At 33.8% G+C, this 19173-nt stretch overlaps 2 protein-coding genes across 3 annotated transcripts; one reads left to right on the top strand and one right to left on the bottom strand.

Moving 5' to 3' along the window:
- The first annotated feature begins 3280 nt into the window (after nt 1–3280).
- On the top strand, nt 3281–7100 carry LOC118060712 (uncharacterized). 2 transcript variants are annotated; one of them, XM_035073980.2, is made up of 5 exons: nt 3281–3631; nt 4436–4707; nt 4794–4990; nt 5397–5584; nt 6497–7100. In XM_035073980.2, exons 2-5 carry the CDS (start codon nt 4510–4512, stop codon nt 6781–6783), a joined length of 870 nt encoding a protein of 289 aa, XP_034929871.1. In that variant the 5' UTR covers nt 3281–3631; nt 4436–4509; the 3' UTR covers nt 6784–7100. The 2 variants fall into 2 exon arrangements, with proteins under 2 accessions (XP_034929871.1, XP_034929870.1); XM_035073979.2 differs by having other exon boundaries at nt 3283–3631; nt 4436–4697.
- Nucleotides 7101–9894: 2794 nt separating this feature from the next.
- Nucleotides 9895–11078, bottom strand: LOC118060713 (dehydration-responsive element-binding protein 1A). The gene has a single exon (XM_035073981.2). The coding sequence runs from the start codon at nt 10948–10950 to the stop codon at nt 10186–10188; it is 765 nt and encodes a 254-aa protein (XP_034929872.1). The 5' UTR covers nt 10951–11078; the 3' UTR covers nt 9895–10185.
- Nucleotides 11079–19173: the final 8095 nt, after the last annotated feature.

Below are 19173 nucleotides of genomic sequence, written 5' to 3'. Positions count from 1 at the left end.
TGCATCCGATCGATGGAAGAAGCTACAGTTGCTACAGGGAGTAAACCCTGCAATCAATAAATGGAAAGCAAAACAAAGGAGTAACTTCCTTTAGGTTTACTACAAGTAAATTATTTTATAAGGTTTGATTACTATTCTAAAACAGAAAAAATGAAGACAATAAAGACATATCTCTTTATATTTCATGTTTTAAAAGGATAAAAATTCATTCTAAAAATATCTCAGAAATATCAAGCCAGTAGTCTCACAGTGAATATATCTGCTGGAAAATTAGTAGAAGGAACGAACATGTTCTTATGAAGCAGGCAATGTGCATCAAGAAGTGCCTCAATTGCATTACAAGTTTACAACCCACGAAGTAAAGGCAACATTGTGCATCAATTTCTCAAAAAATTGACAGAAAGTAAACTAATATTAGAGGTAGACTGAAGATCATATCAGTGGATCTGAATCGAGATTCTGGATCACAGATGCATGTGTAGAGGGCTAGCTAGAAGCTTACAGCCTTCACTTTGCTCCCTCCAAGACAGTATAAAGTAAGAAACGAAATATAGACAGCAACTCTTGTTAATGATTCACTCACGGAACTTAAGTCTACGGCTTTCCTGGCTGCCAAAGGTTAGCAATCGGTGCTTTTTGACGGAATATTATATATATATATATATATATATATTTTTTTTTTTCCATTAACAATCGAATTAAAAATTATTATTCTCATTAACAATCGAATTAAAAATTATATATATTTTCATTAATAAAATTGTTTGACTCGTTCAAACTTAATTCTTAAATTTAAACCTAACTGTCTACTTTATAAACTTATCTGCCAACGTATCATGTCTTTTTGGCTTGTGTTTGGTCATGCGATACAGAGGTTTTTTTTTTTTTTTTTTTTTAGCAAAAATATTTCTTTTGAAAACACTTCAAGCAAATCTTTTTTGCAGATTTTTTTTTTTAAAATTTCCAACACCAGTACATTAAAATATTTGATAAACACCTAAAAATATCAATTTAATATTTTTTAAAATAAAAAAAATTTAAACCACAGAAACAAATAAAAATTCAAGCTGAAGCGAAACCAATTGACTATCATCTCTGAGCCCGAGAAGTTGAGGACATGTTTGTTTAAGGGACATAGCTGAGGAGCACATCCCATATTCCACTGTGGAAGGCAGACAATTTCATCGTGCTTAACAACATGCTCCAATACCGAGGATCTCATGTCTCGAATTGCATTTTGAGCCTCACGTGCTTACAAAGTCGTATTTGCCCATAGTTTTCATAATTATAAATCTAATGATATCCTAAATGCGTGAGTGGTCGTCTGATTGATAATGTGATTCACGATTATTTCATTGATTGTGTTTTCTAATTAGAATTTTAACAAATTAATATTTCTTAAAATTTTTAACATCAGCATATTTGAACTTATAAAAACTATTCAAAGAGATATCATTTTAATTATTTTTTAGATAAAAAATAATTTAAGAATACAAAAACTAACTGGAGATGATTTTCAATCGTGCCTAGTTATCATTAGACTATATATTTATTGTTTTGAAATACATTAATATATATATTTTTGTATTTTTTAAAAAATTATTATTTCATATTAGTATATCAAAACAATTTAAAAATATAAAATAAAATTAATTTTAAATAAAAAAATTTCTAAATTTAACCAATCTTTCTCTGTTTTAGATGCATTACCACACAAAATACCATAAAAATATTAGTTATATGACCCACGCGATGCCGCGGGTTAATTTTTTTAACATAAAAAATATTAAAAAAATTAAGATTTAAAAGTGTTAGGTCTTTTTGCAAAGTTATACACAAGAGTATTGGGTTTGGCTGTAACGCTTAACCGAAGAGTAATATTTATAATATTAAACTTACATGACTTAAGTTTAAGTGAGTTTGGTTGCAACATTGGACCCAAGAGCATTGAATGTGGGTCTGGATATAAGGTTGTGTCATAAAAAGTGTGATAATTAAATAGATTAATTAAAAAGAAAAAAAACCAATAGGAAGAAAAAAAACTAATGAGGAAAAGAAAAAATCTAAATTAACTGAGTTAACCCTTCAAACCAGGTTAATCCATCAAACCTGGGATCCGCATGTCATGAAAGTTTGATAACTAAATAGAAAAAAAAATTGACGGGTTTACCTAGAATTAACTAGGTTAACCCGTCAAGCTCGGGATACGTGTCATGAAAATATAATAATTAAATAGAAAGAAATTTAACATTAACAAACTAAAATAAAAAGAATTCATTTGCAAAAAAATAACAAAAAAAAAAAGAAGTACTTTTTAGGATATGTTATAATATAATGGAATAATATAATAATAATAATAGAGAAAGTTAAAAGACGTGAAGAAAGCTATAGTACTTTCCTCATGTTTTTTAAAGTATTTTATAATTAGTCAACCAAGTTTGATTACTATGGTTGTGTCTTGTAGGCAGTGGCGAAAGAGGTGGGGCACACATGCATGGAAAAAAAACTATTATTATTAAAAGAAGTAATTTTAAATTTTAGAGTCAAAATTAGTAAATCTAGAAAATATTTTCTAGTCTTGACCCTAAAACATTTTCAACTCCCATTTGAAAAACACTCATCATAATTTTAAAATTCAGGTCTAGTTAGCTGATGAACCTGAAATTAAAACCAAATCAGGTTGAAAAAAAAAACATGGGGAAATTTTTAATATATTTCCTCTTTTTTTATAATTTAATTAGATCTATAAATATCTTTAATTATAAATAATTTTTAATATATTTCCCCCTTTTTTTATTTGATGGGAAAAAAAATTATTTAGGAAGAAATCTTAATTGTTCATACCATACCATGAGCATAGTTGCTAAACTCTTAACAGACAAGTTGACCTAATATTGGGTTAGGTTTTATATTTAACTGAAAAATATTGACTCAATAAAATTTAATTAATATGATCAAATTCAACTTGTGATTTGATTTACATGATAGAACTTCATCCGATATCTACCGTGTTAATTCCAAGAAGTTTTCAGTTATTTTTTTTTAATAAAATAATATTATTTTAATAAAAATAATTAACCCCATAATTAATGATTTCAAATTATGTTTTTTATGGCCATGAATACCCTCAAATGGCAAATCACCGACAAAACCCCCCCTGAACGGCACCGTATCAAAACTCCACGAATCCAATCCCGTAATAAGCCTCAAAATATAAGGGCAATTAAAGTAAGAACAAAACACAAAAATACCAATCCACGTGTCACCTCATAAATCGTCGCAAAGCTCAGCTCCTCAAGTGATTCCTCTCTCTATTTAATCCGGAACCCAAAACTCGGGCCTCAACTCACACATAACGCACCACGACTCAGTCCTCACTCCCATGGAACTCCTATCACAATCATCAATCAAGCCTTCATCACTCCAGCCTCAACCTCATTCAGGAACCGTTGTTTTTGTAGAAATCTGAACAAGTCTCTTCCTTTTTCTCTTTTCGGTTGACTTTTGTTGTTTTGTCAATGACTCAGATGGCTCGTTGGTCGTTTCATGGGATTCTGGCTTTTGTTTCGCTTCTAGTCTTCTTAACGCACGGGGTTTACGCGAGTGATGGTGATGCTGATCCGATTTACAAGTAAAAGCTCCTGTCTTTGATTCAGTTTCATTTCAATTTGATCTTGATTGGGTAATTTTAGAGTTGATTAGACTTTAATTGCTGTTTTATTGAATGGATTCAGTAACAAGTAGTAGTTGCTGTTGAGTTTTGACTGTGAATGTGAATTTGAGAGGTAAAAAATGTTGGCTTTTTTTATTCTGAAATGATGGATTAGGCATTGAAATTGTAGCCTCTTTTTTTTGTATTGTTTTTTTTTTTTTTTTTTCATGTTGGAAGTTTGCTTCTCTTTGTGTCGTTGCGATGATTGGTCGATGAATAGCTGTTGAGTTTTAGAGTAGAATGTCTTGTTTCTTGGCGATTGTTGAGTTGTTCGTGTTCATGAGAAGCCTTACTTCTGATGAATTACGTATTGTAAAGGTATTTTATAACTAGGATGTTAATTTGTGGTGGTTGGAATTTAAAACTTGAGCTTCTGTCATGGATTTCGGAACGACAGTGTGCGGTGATGTTTGGAGAGTAACAAGGAAAGGAAACCAGGGTGACTTAGAGGATTGGTTAATTTGAGGGTATCAATATTCAGGATATGTTGTGTGTTTTTGTTGATGGAAGGTGAAATAATCCTTGGAGGCTGTGGTTGGTACCGGTCATCCTCATATTGTTCATAATCACTGTTTAAAAATTTTGGATGGCCCTGCAGCTCCCCCAGTCCCAGCTATGGTCTGCCTATGCATGTTTGCGCTATTTTCTATTTTTGTTTCAATTTGGTTTTGTTAGAATTGGAATTAACTATGGTTGTTATTATGTCTGTTACTCATTTACCAGGGCTTGTGTGGAGCAGTGTGAGAAAACTGGATGTGTAGGGGAAAAATGCTTCCAACACTGTAAATTCTCGTCTGATGGGAAGCCAGTGGGCGGGCCATGGTATCTACAAGAGCCACTGTATCTGCAGTGGAAACAATGGGACTGTCGTAGTGACTGCCAATACCATTGCATGCTTGCCAGAGAGGAAGAGAGAGAGAAACTCGGTGGCAAGCCTGTCAAGTATCATGGGAAATGGCCATTTCACCGTGCTTATGGCTTTCAGGTTTCCATGTGTAATTTTCTAGTTCAACTTTAAGATCTATCCTTACTGCATATTTCAATCACCCATCTTAAATTGATACTTTTTTTGTGTTCCCAGGAACCTGTTTCTGTTGCTCTCTCTGCACTCAATCTTGCCATTCAGTTTCATGGCTGGGTATCCTTTTTCATCTTAATATACTATAAGCTGCAACTGACACCAAGTAAGAAGACTTACTATGAATATACTGGCTTGTGGCACATCTATGGAATCCTATCAATGAACTCGTGGTTCTGGAGTGCTGTTTTCCACAGTCGGTGAGCAATATTATTACTACTTAGAGAATTCTTTGGAAAGGGCCTAAAACTGTCTTCTTGAAATCATGGAAAACCAACCTACCTATTGACAATTTGAATGTGTGCTTAATTTCAAAAGGTGGAGATAATCTTCGGCTAAGTTGGGATTTTATATGGTTTGAGGGTTTTGTCTTCCCACACCATACAAGCCCTTTGGGTGCTTTATAGCAGAGTAGAAGATATTACCTGAACAATTACATTGTAATAAAAAGATGTTGAATCTGCTAATTCGTGGCAGCAAACATTGGTTTTAGCTGTAATGTGACAATGTCATATCTACACGTGCCTTTGTATGTAGAAATAATTTATTATGTTTTCTGTTTTGTCCTCCTGTCTGGTGGGTGATTTTCAAATTTAATTATTGCAGAGATGTTGAGTTGACCGAGAAACTAGATTGTTCATCTGCTGTGGCATTACTAGGGTTTTCCCTTATTCTAGCAATACTACGAGCTTTCAGCATGAGAGATGAGGCTGCCAGGGTCATGGTCTCTGCTCCAATAATTGCATTTGTTACTACACATATCTTGTATCTGAACTTCTACAACCTGGATTACGGTAAATTTTTTTGTCTTCTAATCTTCCTGCTCTACAAGGTACAATAATAGACCTTTGTTTAAACTTACAGGGGAGCTGCAGGATATCATTACCGTTCAAACTTATTCCTTTGTGTTTGTTTGATTTAAAGAAGCCTTGTCTTGGTCCCACTCAGGAGGGTCCTGTCACATTTTATTTGCTGTTCTTTTCTGGTCCATCTCTTGTGCTGTGCCTTTCTAGTCTTGAATCGTGTTTTTGTTGTACTCAAATTGCATTCAATTTTTAATTTTTTGCTGATCACAACTTAACTATTATCTCCATTTTTTTAATTCATTTGCTTGCGTGTCTAACCTTTTGTGTCATGCCATCATTCATCTTAGCATCCTATTAAGCTAAATCTCATGCTTTAGAGTATCACTAATTCCAATATGCTTGCACCTAGACCAAATAAAAAGTCGCTTTTAACTGTGTATTCCTGATTGAGCTAATGAAACCTATCATGTGAATACGTTCATACTTTTGAAAATGATGTATTTGACTTTACTACTATAGGGCATTAATTTGCTACAATTTGACATTGCAACTGTGCCCGCTTGGTGGTGCTAGACCAAGGAACTTGTTTGTTCCTGGACAAGCTGAACTTTCCACAAATGAGTACACCTCCCTTCCCCCATTCTTTCGAAAGCAACATATTTTCTTCTACTAGCCATTTATTTGCTGACAAGGGACATCCATTACATTTTGCTACTTGGTGCTCGACCAAGGAACCACAAGCTCCTTCCCTGAAAATAAATTGTGCCAGGAAATGTTATGTTGAAGTATGTGATGGTTAAAAAGTTGGACCAAGATTAAATGATGAAACAGTTGTTGTCTAGCTTGGTAGCTTATGCTTGCCAATTGGATGTGGTTTTGAATGGTTAAATTATTTTGCAGGTCTAAACATGAAAGTTTGTGTGGCCATGGGTGTAGCTCAGCTTCTCATTTGGGCGGTTTGGGCTAGTGTGACTTGCCACCCATCCCGGTTTAAGTTGTGGGTGGCAGTTGTTGGAGGCGGCCTTGCCATCCTATTGGAAATATACGACTTCCCCCCTTACCAGGGATTTGTGGATGCTCATGCTCTCTGGCATGCCACTACCATCCCACTCACATATCTTTGGTGGAGCTTTGTGAAGGATGATGCTGAGTTTAGAACATCAAGTCTCCTCAAGAAAGCAAGGTAGAATTTCTCTACCCAGTGCCCGTGGTAAATGGATGATGGACAGCACCGATCACTTTACATACCTCTCTGTTGAACAACTCTAATGCACCTCCTTGTGTATACCTTTTTCCCAAATGCTTTGCATTTGCTGGTCCTCTCATCTGTACTTCAATTGGTGATCATTGGATTATTTCAAAATGTGGTATAGAATCTGTAACAAAATTCAATGTTTAGATCTCTGTTCCTTTTTTCTCATTTTATTTTTTGTCTAAAGAAACTGGGGTAACCAAATTTTTGTGTAAATTGTGTTTTCTGTTAATAGATATGGTGGGTTTCTTCTTTCATGGTGTTTGATAGTGCAATGAGTAACAGAGTTACTTAAGAGACGTTGCAATAAGTAGGAATTTTGAGGTTAAAGTACATTTCATCCTTCAAGTTTAGGTGCAGCAACATTGTTATCCTTTTGTCACTTAAGATTTTAATGATGAAACTACGTTGTCTTTAAATCCTAAAACATCCTTTACAGTTTCATTTAAACTCTTTCTCATCAAACTCTGTAGAAAGACACACACCCTTTTATCCCCCAGGATCTAATGATGAAATTCTTGAAGCTGCTAAAAATACTTGCAAGACTCACTTTATTAGACGAGGAAGCTGCTTCGTCAACAAAGATTGCATTCATAGAAACCCAATAAGAAGGTCCTGGTGCTGCACTATCTGAAGAGAAGATAACAGGCCTTACATTTGTGAATGATCTGTGCGATGGGTGGAAAGGAGAGCGATTGAGGAATGAGGATACTGATGGAACTGCAGAAGAGTTCAGTTGTTGAAGCCACAAATCTTGAGCAAATGCAAACGCTTTGCATGCTTTCTCGAGGCTCAAAAAGGGAGAGGTCACTGCTGTCGAGGACCTCGGGGTTCAAGCCTTGAATCTACAGCTTCCATCAGGGGAGATTGAGGTCCATGGCGATAACTTGAAGTTGATGAAGAGACAACTCAGTCTTCCTTCCCTGTAGCTCCATCTGCCATCATCCTGACAGCCGACAGGGAGAGAGGGGAAGTCATGGACGATATAAAAAGCTATTCCTGAGTAACTGTTAGAGATGATTGTGTTTGATACCGTAGTGGCCGATTGTGATTTTTAAAAAATAAATTTTAAAAAACTTTCCAGGCAAAAGTAGATTGTAGTAGCTAGCCAAAAAAGTGAGGTTCAAGCCTCGTTATTGGTGGGTCCTATCTCATTGGTTTTTAACCAAATATAATAATTGTGTATTATACTTTTTAAAATATTTTTTATTTAAATAATTTTTTTAGTTTTTTTAACAATAACTAATCAAAATCTGTATAAAATAATAAAAAAAATATATTAATTTGATAATTTTCTAAATAAAAAAAATGGTCTTACAGCAACTGCAAGACGTTGAAGTTTTTTACTCTAATTTCAGTAACTAAACAGGTAACTACTTAAACCCATATCAAGCCCAGCTAACTTCTTTCCAGTACCCAACCCATAGCATATCATTACTCCGTGTAAAAAAAAAAAAAAAAAACAGCAGCATTTCTTCTTCTAAAATGACGAGAGAGACGAGTCCAGGCTTGAAGATACTTTGGGCATGGACCATTGGCACCGCCGCCAGTAAGATCACAGAGAAAAAACCCATTTCTGCAATGCCAAGCTTGAATGTATTTATTTATTTTTGTTGTTGTTGCAGTTATGGTTACAAATGTGGTGAGGACTAGACTAAAGGACATGGAGCAGATGATGAACGCTGAGCAACAGCAGCAGCAAGAGCAAGAGCAAAAGCATCAAAGCACTCTGAGTGATCCAGCTTTGTTGGATTCTGACGAGGGAATCATTCGAGAAGTGAGATCATAGCTTTAGCAGCTAGTAAATTGATGTCCCATACGTGTTTGTTTAATGTCTCAAGAGAATATAGGAGCCAAGTTCTTTTGTTGGCTGATTGTTGAATATGACAATTATTGAGACCAAATAATATGGTGTTTTCACTTTTGTTTAATCATCCTCTTGCTAGCTATTTGTTAGTTTTTGTTGCTCTTTGTTTGTTTGCAGGTTAAGGTAACTCCATCTTCATGAATTATGGGTTACTGACTTCATTTCATATTGTGAAATCTTTTTGTTTCAGTACAATCGATGAGCAAAAAGGCGAATGTTATGCGGAAATTATATTTATCCTCTCTTTAAAAGTGAGGAGTGCAAGATTGTTTAGCTTTGTAATTGTGATTTGTGAAACTTTTGCTGGAAGATGAATCCCATGATGTCTAGTTTTCACTTGAATATATGGTCGAGGTATAGTGCTTCTGTGAATTGTAGCTTTCTAGCTTGAACATGGAACTGCGTTTGTTAAGACTAATTGCAGAGGATACTTCTGAAGTACCAGCAATCCGGTTCACAAAAAAAAGCACTGGTGATTCCTCGAATATGTCTATGTGGCCTGTGTGGCAGGCTAAATAGAAGACTGGAACCTTGTAATTCTCTTAGAAGGTTGAATATGGTTCTGCAGCTGGAGTTTGATCATGTTTATCGTTGCATTGATAAACATGCTATGATGTGTCTTTCTTCTTCATCATCTAGCATTTTTTGAGTTATACCAAATGGTCAAATATATGCTACCAATGGTTCAACGGGAAAAATTCAATGAAACAACTAGCAAAGGCTCTCTTCATCCTATGCAGGACTGCGCCACTGCTAAACAGGTTTGGAGCTTCCTGCCTCCCACACACAAATGATCCTGACTTCTTAGTGATGGATTGTTTAAACTTTGATGTGACTGATGGGAACTTTAAGGAGGCAGTTGGAGGACTATGAAATAGTGTAGTTTATGTGGAGGAAGAAGGAGAGCTGCAACATGTGGAGTGGGACATTTGTCGAGAAAGTCAAGTGAACAGATGACTTGACAGGAGGGACTATAGTAGAGAAGTCAATCAGTTGGAATCTTCCTCCAGTTGGGTGGTTCAAGCTCAATACTAGTGTCGCTGCAAGGAGCAATCTGGATTTGGCAGGAGCAGGAGGTCTAGAAAGAGACTCGAATGGTGCATTAAGTGTAGAGAAGAAATGACCTGGCCGGACAAGCAAACAGAAAACTGGGCTAGAAGCATAAGGTGAGGCTGAGGCTTAAAAGCAGAACTCTCTCGCATTTAATTTGTTTATTCACTATTACAGTAATAGATTATGGCTTAGCCATTATTACATGATGCGATAGTGATTCCTTTGACACACGTTAACAGTAATCCTACATCCTGTAGCTTCTTCAATTTTCACTCTCTCCTGCAGATTTCTTCCACACAATCCATTCTAACCCAGAAAACCAAACAGCCACAACATTCAATTGTATCTGTACTCGTAAAAAATATAAGTACAGACAACATCGACTCTCATCTTAATTACTCTATCACTAACAAAATATTATGTAGAAAAACTCCATAATGACATATCAGCGTCAATATTTTCCATGTTATCCCAACCATCCCCTCCACCACCACAATGAGGTGGTGGCAATAACATCCCTTCAGCCATATTAGCCAACAACCCTGGCATTCCAAAAACAGCCTCATCATCCATATAAAACACCTCCTCTCCCGCCTCTGCAGCAGTCTCCGCCACCTTCTCCCCCTCATCTACGGTCCTCATCAACTCACCTCCCACACACCCCTCTGGCCGAAAACCCCCAGCTGCCTCAGCTGCAGCCTTTTGAATGTCCTTAGCTTCACTAGAAGCCGGAACCGGCAACCTCCAAGCAGAATCCGCAAAATTCAAGCAAGCAGACCTACCCCTCAATGCCAAAGCAGCAACATCATGTGCCCTAGCAGCCATTTCAGGAGTAGGGAAAGTCCCTAACCAAATTCTTGACTTCTTATTGGGCTCTCTAACTTCACAGACCCACTTACCTGAATTCCTCCTCCTCACCCCTCTATACACTGGATGCCTTGTTTCCCTAAACTTCTTTCTCCCTGCCCTCTTCTTCGGATTCCTCGAAGCTAACATTACCTCATCAGAAAAATTTGGAGCTGGTTGAACTCTTGTAGTAACATTACTACTAATACTACTATCTGAAAGAACAGGAGAATAAGAACACTGTTCTTGATTAATACCATTATTCTCATTGAAAACTGACCAGAAATCTGTTGCTCCAAGTGGGCTTGGATCGGAATAATGACTGAAAAGATCCATAACGATCCTTAAACCTTAAAGGGTTCTTGTTTCTTAAGTTGAATATGTACTCTAAATAAGAAAAAAAACAGAGAGTAGAACTGAAGTAAGCTAGCTCGTACTGCTAACTTGTTTGCTTCTTTTTTAAGGTGGGGACTACGTTATATATATATATATATATATATATATATATGTTATTGTAATGACCATGTAGAAGCTGTGCACTTCACACGCATTCGGAGAGAAGCCAGCTAAGGCCCCCACGGATTGCACATAGATTCTGGTAAATATTTAATAAGATTATGAAACAGATGGATTGATTTGATTTGATGATGTAGTGGAAGAACCTAGTTAAGTAGGACTGAGTTTGGCTTCGCTTGCTTGGTGGATAGGTACCAGCTGTATCCGGCTTCGAGACCAGTTGGATTTTTGGAGTGACACGTGTGATTTGACCTTCCAAGATGGTTCCCTGCTAGTGGGTGTTGAAAGCCTCTAGGCTGTCAGAGTCAAAGGTGTGAGATCACTTCCTAGTTCAATGATACTGTTATTTAAATAAGAGTTTGTTTCTAAACCTCATGATATAGCACATATGATGTAAAAATTAGACATAAATCTGTATTAAAATTAAATTTTAATCGATGTAAATCATCTTATATATGAAAATTAGACAAAGATTAGCTGTATGGATGAGATTAAGCCTTGAAAAATCGTTATTATTGACGAGTAATTGAAGAAGTATCGTGGAAAGCGCACGAGGAAAGAGAGTTGGGACAGAAGGCAATGAAAATGATGGCGTGGGCATGCGATGAGGTGGCAGATAGGCAGAGAGGGACGGGTACCTTTCAAAATGACGTCACCCAACTCCCACAAACACGGTTAGTTTTCTACGGTTATCCAACTGCCAGAGAGCTAGTGGTTTTCCCGCGGAAACGCGTAGTCCACGTGCGTTTTACGTACACGGGGTCCCGCATTCACAGCTTGCTCTTCTTGTACTAGGTTGCACAGTTTACCTGAAAAAAACACGCATTATACTTGTGAGATTGCATATTATGTTAGTGGAAAGACAGTAGTGGAGGTTTTTTTTTAAGAATTTTTTTGTTTAAAAATATATAAAACTATATATTTTTATATATTTTTAATATTAATATATCAAAATAATAAAAAAATATTAATCTTGAAACTTTTTTTAAAAAGTCAAGAATTTAAAAAAATATGGTTAAACTGTATTTCTAAACAGACTTTAAATACACCCCCTACTTCAGGAATTGACTTAAAAATTTGTTATTTTGATAAATTAATTATGATTATCAATTATTTTTCCACCATAATAAAATAATATTCTCACTATAGAAGATATATTCTATGAAATTCACAACAAAATACAATGCTAATTTATTAATATAGCAAATTATTCAAGTCACATTAAAAAATCCAAAACTAAAAAAACTAAACCCTATCATTAACATAATCAACACAGTATAATTCATTCATTTTTTTTTCTAAGTAAGACAATTTATACACTTAATTAATTTTATATCTAATCAATCTAAAATTATAAATAATTTAGGAAAAACCAATAAAACCCCAAACTAAACCCTGACCTAACCAAATCCATAAATTAACCAAGCAAAATAACATATTAGTTGAAGGGCAAGATGAAATAGGGGTGGTGATGGCGACGATGATGGCAAGGGACTTGTAGTTGCTAAAAATGGATGGCCAGAGAGAGAATCAACAATGGAGAGAGAGAAAGAAATGTGACGTGATAAAAAAAGAGAGAGAAGGTTTTTATTTTAGAGTGGAGAGAGAGATCAAGTGACTAAAGTTAAGAATGATATTGGAAGAAGAGAGAAGACCGAGAAAAAAAGAAGTAAAGGGAGAGAAAAAAAAAAAGAAAAATAGGAGAAAATTGGTCTTGAAATAATTAACGGGAAGTCGTGCATGTACTATATGAATGAGGAGTAGTTGGGCATATATTTTTTTTTAATTCAAAGTGTATTTTATGAATCTAAATGAGCGAGTAAAATCCCAGTTATCTCAAACTCTTATAAGAAATACACGTTCTGACTCGAACTAAAAATCTACTGTACAGATCTCAAGTTCTTTGTCATCACGCCACGTTCCAGTAGTTGGGCATTTCTTATATACACAATCAATGAACATGCATATATTTCATGCACGCCTCATATTCTTCCTGATTATGCTAATATTTTCCTGAATGTGCTAACGTGGGAAGCAAAACTGATGAGATTGACGAGGAAATTGAGTGTATCTATCTCATCTGTTCATCATTGTCTATGTATGGATTTTCTGTGCAGTGGGCTTTTCTTCTTTTGCTATCTTCATCTTCATCTTCTTCCCCACATTTTCTTAGGATTCAAACACCAAGTTGCTGTGAGAAGGCGTCAAAGTGGGCCACAAAGATGACCACCTGGAAGATTACGGGGCCAGTTAATCTTGGACCTTGAAAATTGGACCCGATTGTGACTCATTGATGGGGTCCCTTTTAGTTTTTATGCAACTCTGTACGTCAGGCATGGAGAAGAAATGGGGCTCATATTTTTGGACGTTCTAGCTACTCAATAAGCCTTTTTTTTTTTTGGAGAAGATAAATGATAGATAAATAAAAAAAACATGAGTGACTAAATTGTGATTGTATAATAGAATCTAATAATAAATCTGATGGCTGAAATATATTCATGATTTTTATTTAGTCTCACTAGCTATTTGTTAGGATTCTCGTCACACCCACCTATGTTCCAACCAAAATATTTTAGAATTTATTAAATATAGAAATGTTATTATTTTATCGTTGAGTGAATTTTTTTTTACCCCTTGTATAGATTAAAAAGAGTGAATTTCTTTTTTTACCCATGTGTAGATTAAGGACCACGGGGTCAATAGGGTGGTACAGAATCTACCATGGTTGTGTCTATGTTAGGACTATTTTGCAGAAGTGGTCATTTCATTTCTGAAAAAAATTATTGTGGAGCCAATAAGTTTCGTTCGTATACGTGGTCCGAAATTGCATTTAGTGTGTAATTTAAAAAAAAAAAAAATCGCCAGTCTGGAAATGGTACCTGTATAAATCAGGTAGTTGTTATGTAGTTATTATTGTTATTAAACTTATTCGGTCTAATTAACTGGGTTAGATTTAGTAAAAATAAAATTAAGGTTATGATTAAATTCTGTAAATATTACAATATCAAATGATTTTTTTTCTAATTTTTTAAATAAAATACAATTAAAAAATTAAAAATTATTTTTTTTAATTATATCAGAACTGGTTCAATACATTTATTTTTAGACCCGACTGGCTAGAACACTGTTCATTTAATTAAGTAAATAGTGGAGAGTTTGCTATCCATTATACAAGAACATAGTAGGAAGAAGCATGAAAAAATTACTTTCAGCTTACTCTACTGTGAAACCTTAAATTTTATGAGTTTTATGAGCCAAACCACAATCACCACTTATAATCAAATATTAAATTATTGAATTAAAAAACAAAAAAAGTATAGCCAAACACACTCGAAATAGGTTAATTCAAAAACTTGTTAATATCGAACCTAACTTGAGCCTGTTTTGCTTTCAATCATTTTAAATATTAATATGATAAAACCCATGTGATTTGATGGGTCGACTAAGTAATTTGACCCTGTCAAATTTAAGAATATTTTATTGTTTGTACTCCATTTTTATTTGTCGATGCCATTTAAGTTTTTAATTTTTTTAATAAAAAATAAAGCAATTTTGGAATTGATTCTAATTGATTCCGATTGATCTAGTGATCTAAGGAAGTAATGATTCAGATTTCAAACGATGTCAGACATAAAATTAGAGCAGCATAGATGTGTAGTAGTTGTTGGTTTTTAAAGTTAATTTTATTTGAAGAATATATTAAAATAATTTAAAATAAAAATAAATTTTATAAAATACTATTTAAACCGTATTTCTATATACGAGAGAAATATGATAGTAACCTCGGCTATCTATTTCAAGAGACAGAGGTGGAACCACGTTTTAATTTCTTCTTGACGTCGGCCATGTCTAAATGATTTTTTTATTTATTTATGTGGATGTCCGGGTCAGCTTGCGCGCACCATGACTAATCCTACGGTTCACGGAATATCCTGCAAACCCAGTGAACATGTAAGGCACCGCGGGGATGACAGACATGCACGGTGAGGTTTGAACCCAGGATGCAGAGGAAGGAAACAAGTTCCTTCAACCGCTGGGCCAAGACCTCAAGTGCGACTAAATAATTTTCTTTTTAATGAAAGAGAGGGAGAGAGAAAGAGCACTATAAAGCAAGTGAATTTTACAATTTCAACAATGAGAATACAAGATCATTAGAAGTTTCTGTTTTTTTCTTTTAATATTTTTTAATTAAAAATATATTAAAATAAATTTTCTTTTCATATCTTTTAAAGTTCTTAATATTAATACTTCAAAAACTTTTTAAAACACCTAAAAAAATCATATTGAAAGAACAATTTTAAAAATACTTTGAAGAGTAGATCAAAACTTAAAATATAAAATACTTTCCATTTTTTCCCCTTCTTCTAGCCGCATTCTGAACAGTGTAAAACCAGGTGAGCTGAACCTATACATTGCCGCAAGACTAATTTAATCTTTGATAACTTATACCCACAGAATCTTCTTAAGATATTGATTTCTGGGGTTGGTGGTGTCCTTAAGATAACTTGCCCTACAAGTCTTCGTGGACCATCCCTTTTCCTATCATGATCTTCCTCTTTTAGAATGGAATCAAATCATTTTACTTTACAGGATCGCAGCATTATTGCTACTGCAACACCATCTCCTCCTTTTCTTCTCTGGGGAAGAATGAAGAAGATGATGAAGAAGAAGAAGAAGAAGAAAACATTTCAAGGCTTGCCTTGATGGATATATAATTGTTTTTGAAAAGATATTGATTTTATTGAGTGTATGTAATAAATTATGTGAAAGGAATTAAGGAAAATTTAAATTATTAGATAAATTTAGAATATATAATTTAAATTATTATCTAATAATATTACGATTACATTACTTTCTTCAACAAACTCCATGTATTTTTTTTTATATATTTATATTTATTTATATTAAAAAATAATATAAATTACATCTTAAAAAATCTCATCTAGCACTTGATTAATTGAATTGCTTTCCTTTACCTTGATTTGAATTACACAATGGGATCTTTATATGTTTTCACGAGGCTCCACTATATATATATATATATATATATATATATATTATATATATATATTTGTCGCAACCTAATCTAATGATACTGTGTGTGGATTGGAGAGGTGGATTAAAGAAGATCTCCTTGTTCTCCATGCATTTTCACAAGGCTCCGTCAAACTATAAAAGACAAATAATTTTTTCTAAGAAAATATTACAGCCTAATGATTGTGTGTGTGTGTGGATTGGGGAGATGGATTAAAGCAACATACCTGTTTATTTTACCAAGTAGTTAATGAAAATTCAACCCCTCCTATTGGTGATATGAATGCTCACATTTCTCTTCAACTATAGTGCAAGAGGAAAACAAAAATTAATGGTGGATGACACGCAAATAAAAAAGGACCCATATATATTATCTTGGCCACCTTAATCTCTTCAAATCTTGGCCATGGGAACTATATATATATATATATAGTTTCATGCAGCCTTTTTTGTGGATTACCTAGCTAGCTTCAACAGATCTTAATTATGCCGACTATTGAACATCTATATATTTACATCTACACAGAAGGGGGAAAAAAAGAAAGAAGAAGAAGCAGGACCAGAATCATTCAACTATGGAGTTCAGTTTCAAAATTGAAACCTGACTGCATTGTCAGAGGACACGATTCTTCGATTACTAGGTAAGAAATTGCTGTATGGTTCAAACATGAAATAATGACAGATCATGTATAGTATGGACATGGTTAGTTTAAATGTCTTATTCTCCTTGGTTGCTTCAATTTTCCATGCGTCGGTCGTTCCTAGCAAACAATTAATTCTTCTCGAATCTAATTAATTAGATGATAAAAGGGTTGTTAAATAATTAAAAAAAATACAATATTATTTTAATAATCTAACTTGAATCTTTAGAAGACTAATCCCACTAAATGTATAATTTGTTCATGCATGCACCTACATTAATCTGTTCATATCTTCCAAACCTCCATGGATACTACTTTCATGGCCGACTTAGGGCAACTTACTTCATTGTCAAATTTACAGGATGGATTTTCTTCGCATTGTGGAAGCACTTTAAGTAGTTGGAACCAGTTCGATCGATTTTGATAGAAGTCATAAGATTGATCTACAATTGTTTTATGAAGTAATGAGATCAAAATTGACCGTGGAAAAGTCCTTAATAATTAGATAAATATATCGACGTAGAGAATTTTGCAAAGTCATATATATATGTGTGTGTGTGTGTGGGGGGGGGGGGGGGGGCTCTTAATTTCTTCTTGAAATGAGAGCACATATAGAATCTAATCAATTTTTTTTTTTTTTTTTATCTTTTGTCTTGTTTTAATCACAGCAACATATTTTCTTTACCAGTTTTTCTTTATCGGTAGAGTTCATCTTTTCAGGCCAATAATATTATTTTATTATTGTCAAAAAATAATATAAAATTGAGGCTTTTAATAACCATTAACTTAAATTTTTAAGCTGTGATAACTTTTTGAGATGATACTAAATTTTAATGACCAAATATATAGTTATAAGTTTAAATCTTAGTATTCATGTTCTAACTAACTATTGAGGTCTTATAAATCTAAATTTTAAGTCTAAAATGCTTTACGAGAAAAAGTATGTTAGAAAATAATATAAAATATTTTTAAGATTTGATCTAGTAGCTTAAATTTTTAGAATAAAATAGTATTTTGACAATTAGGATTAAGGGATTCATGAGAATTCTACCTCTATTTTATATTTTATATGAGATTGAAACTTTTATGGCTATTCACAATTTTAAAAGTTATTTGGTTTTCTTTGCTTCAAGTGCCTTTTATTTTAAATTTGGTAAAAACTTGTGTTTGTGAAAAACTATAATTTATAGCTTTTTTTTAATTTGTAATTATAAAAACTATTACAATAAGAAACACACACTTACTATACTATTCCTTTAAAATGTCATACTTTATCAAGCCTAAATATAATACACATTTACATAGCTAAATCAAGTATATAATAATAAATGTGGTGTCGACTTGCTTAGTCGCATGAATAATTTTTTTTTGAAGTGAGCAGCCAAAGCTGAGTTTCAAGTTGAAAGGGAAACTTACATGCACGGGTTCCCGAGTGTCTGATTTTGTACATTTTTTCTTCACCAAACTTTTGGGCTTGCACTTCCTATTTGCATATTAAGAAAGTGCATCATTCGGATTTCCCAAGGCCTCCTCGAGGAAGCTCATTCAATTTTGCTTTAGATAGTCATAGGTAAAGAAAAAGAAGATAAAGTGATGTGGTATGAGAGAGAAATGAGTGAAAAAAAAGAAAAAAAAGAAAAAGAAAAAATGGGTTGCTGTAAACACACCGAGACTCTATTTTCGACACACTTGATATCGTTAGAAAGATCTCGAAGAAATGATTCAAACTAAACCTTGAAAGAACACTAAAAAAGGTCATGATTAACTCTAAATTAACCCCGAATAAAACTCTTAACAAATTAAAATCACATTTAATAATCTTTTAAGGTGTGATTAGAATCATCTAATTATGATCTTTCTAATAATATTGGGTAAGTCGAAAACAGAGCTCCGATGTGTTCCCGATAACCCATTATTTTTTTACCATTACATCTTGAATCTTAATTATTGACCATTGGATTTTTATAAAATTTTAGGTTGATTCTTTATGCATGTTAATTGAATTGAAAGAGATGATTTTTTGAACAACTATATTCTGTGTTCAACTACTATTCTCAGCAACAATTGTCTTCAAATTTTATTATTTTTGTAATATTCTTAAAACATATGTTATGTTTTCAAAATTTTTATGAAACCCTGTTAGAATTTTAAAATTGTCCATATGTTTTAGAGGAGGTTATTTGTGATTTAAATTCTAGATCTCACAAGTTGGTACAATATTGCAATTTTTTTTTTCATAATGAATATCATCCCGAGTCGAATTATATTGCAAGAATTTCAAAACAATGATCCATATGGGCGTTGCACAAATTCAAACTTTGGTCATGATTTGCTAGCGTTCATGTCAAAGACCTTGACTGGTCAAGCC

This window comes from Populus alba, chromosome 12, assembly GCF_005239225.2.
Source record: "Populus alba chromosome 12, ASM523922v2, whole genome shotgun sequence".
Lineage (NCBI taxonomy): Eukaryota > Viridiplantae > Streptophyta > Magnoliopsida > Malpighiales > Salicaceae > Populus > Populus alba.
The sequence above is the reverse complement of the archived record's forward strand: the minus strand, read 5'-3'. Positions and strand labels throughout refer to the sequence as shown.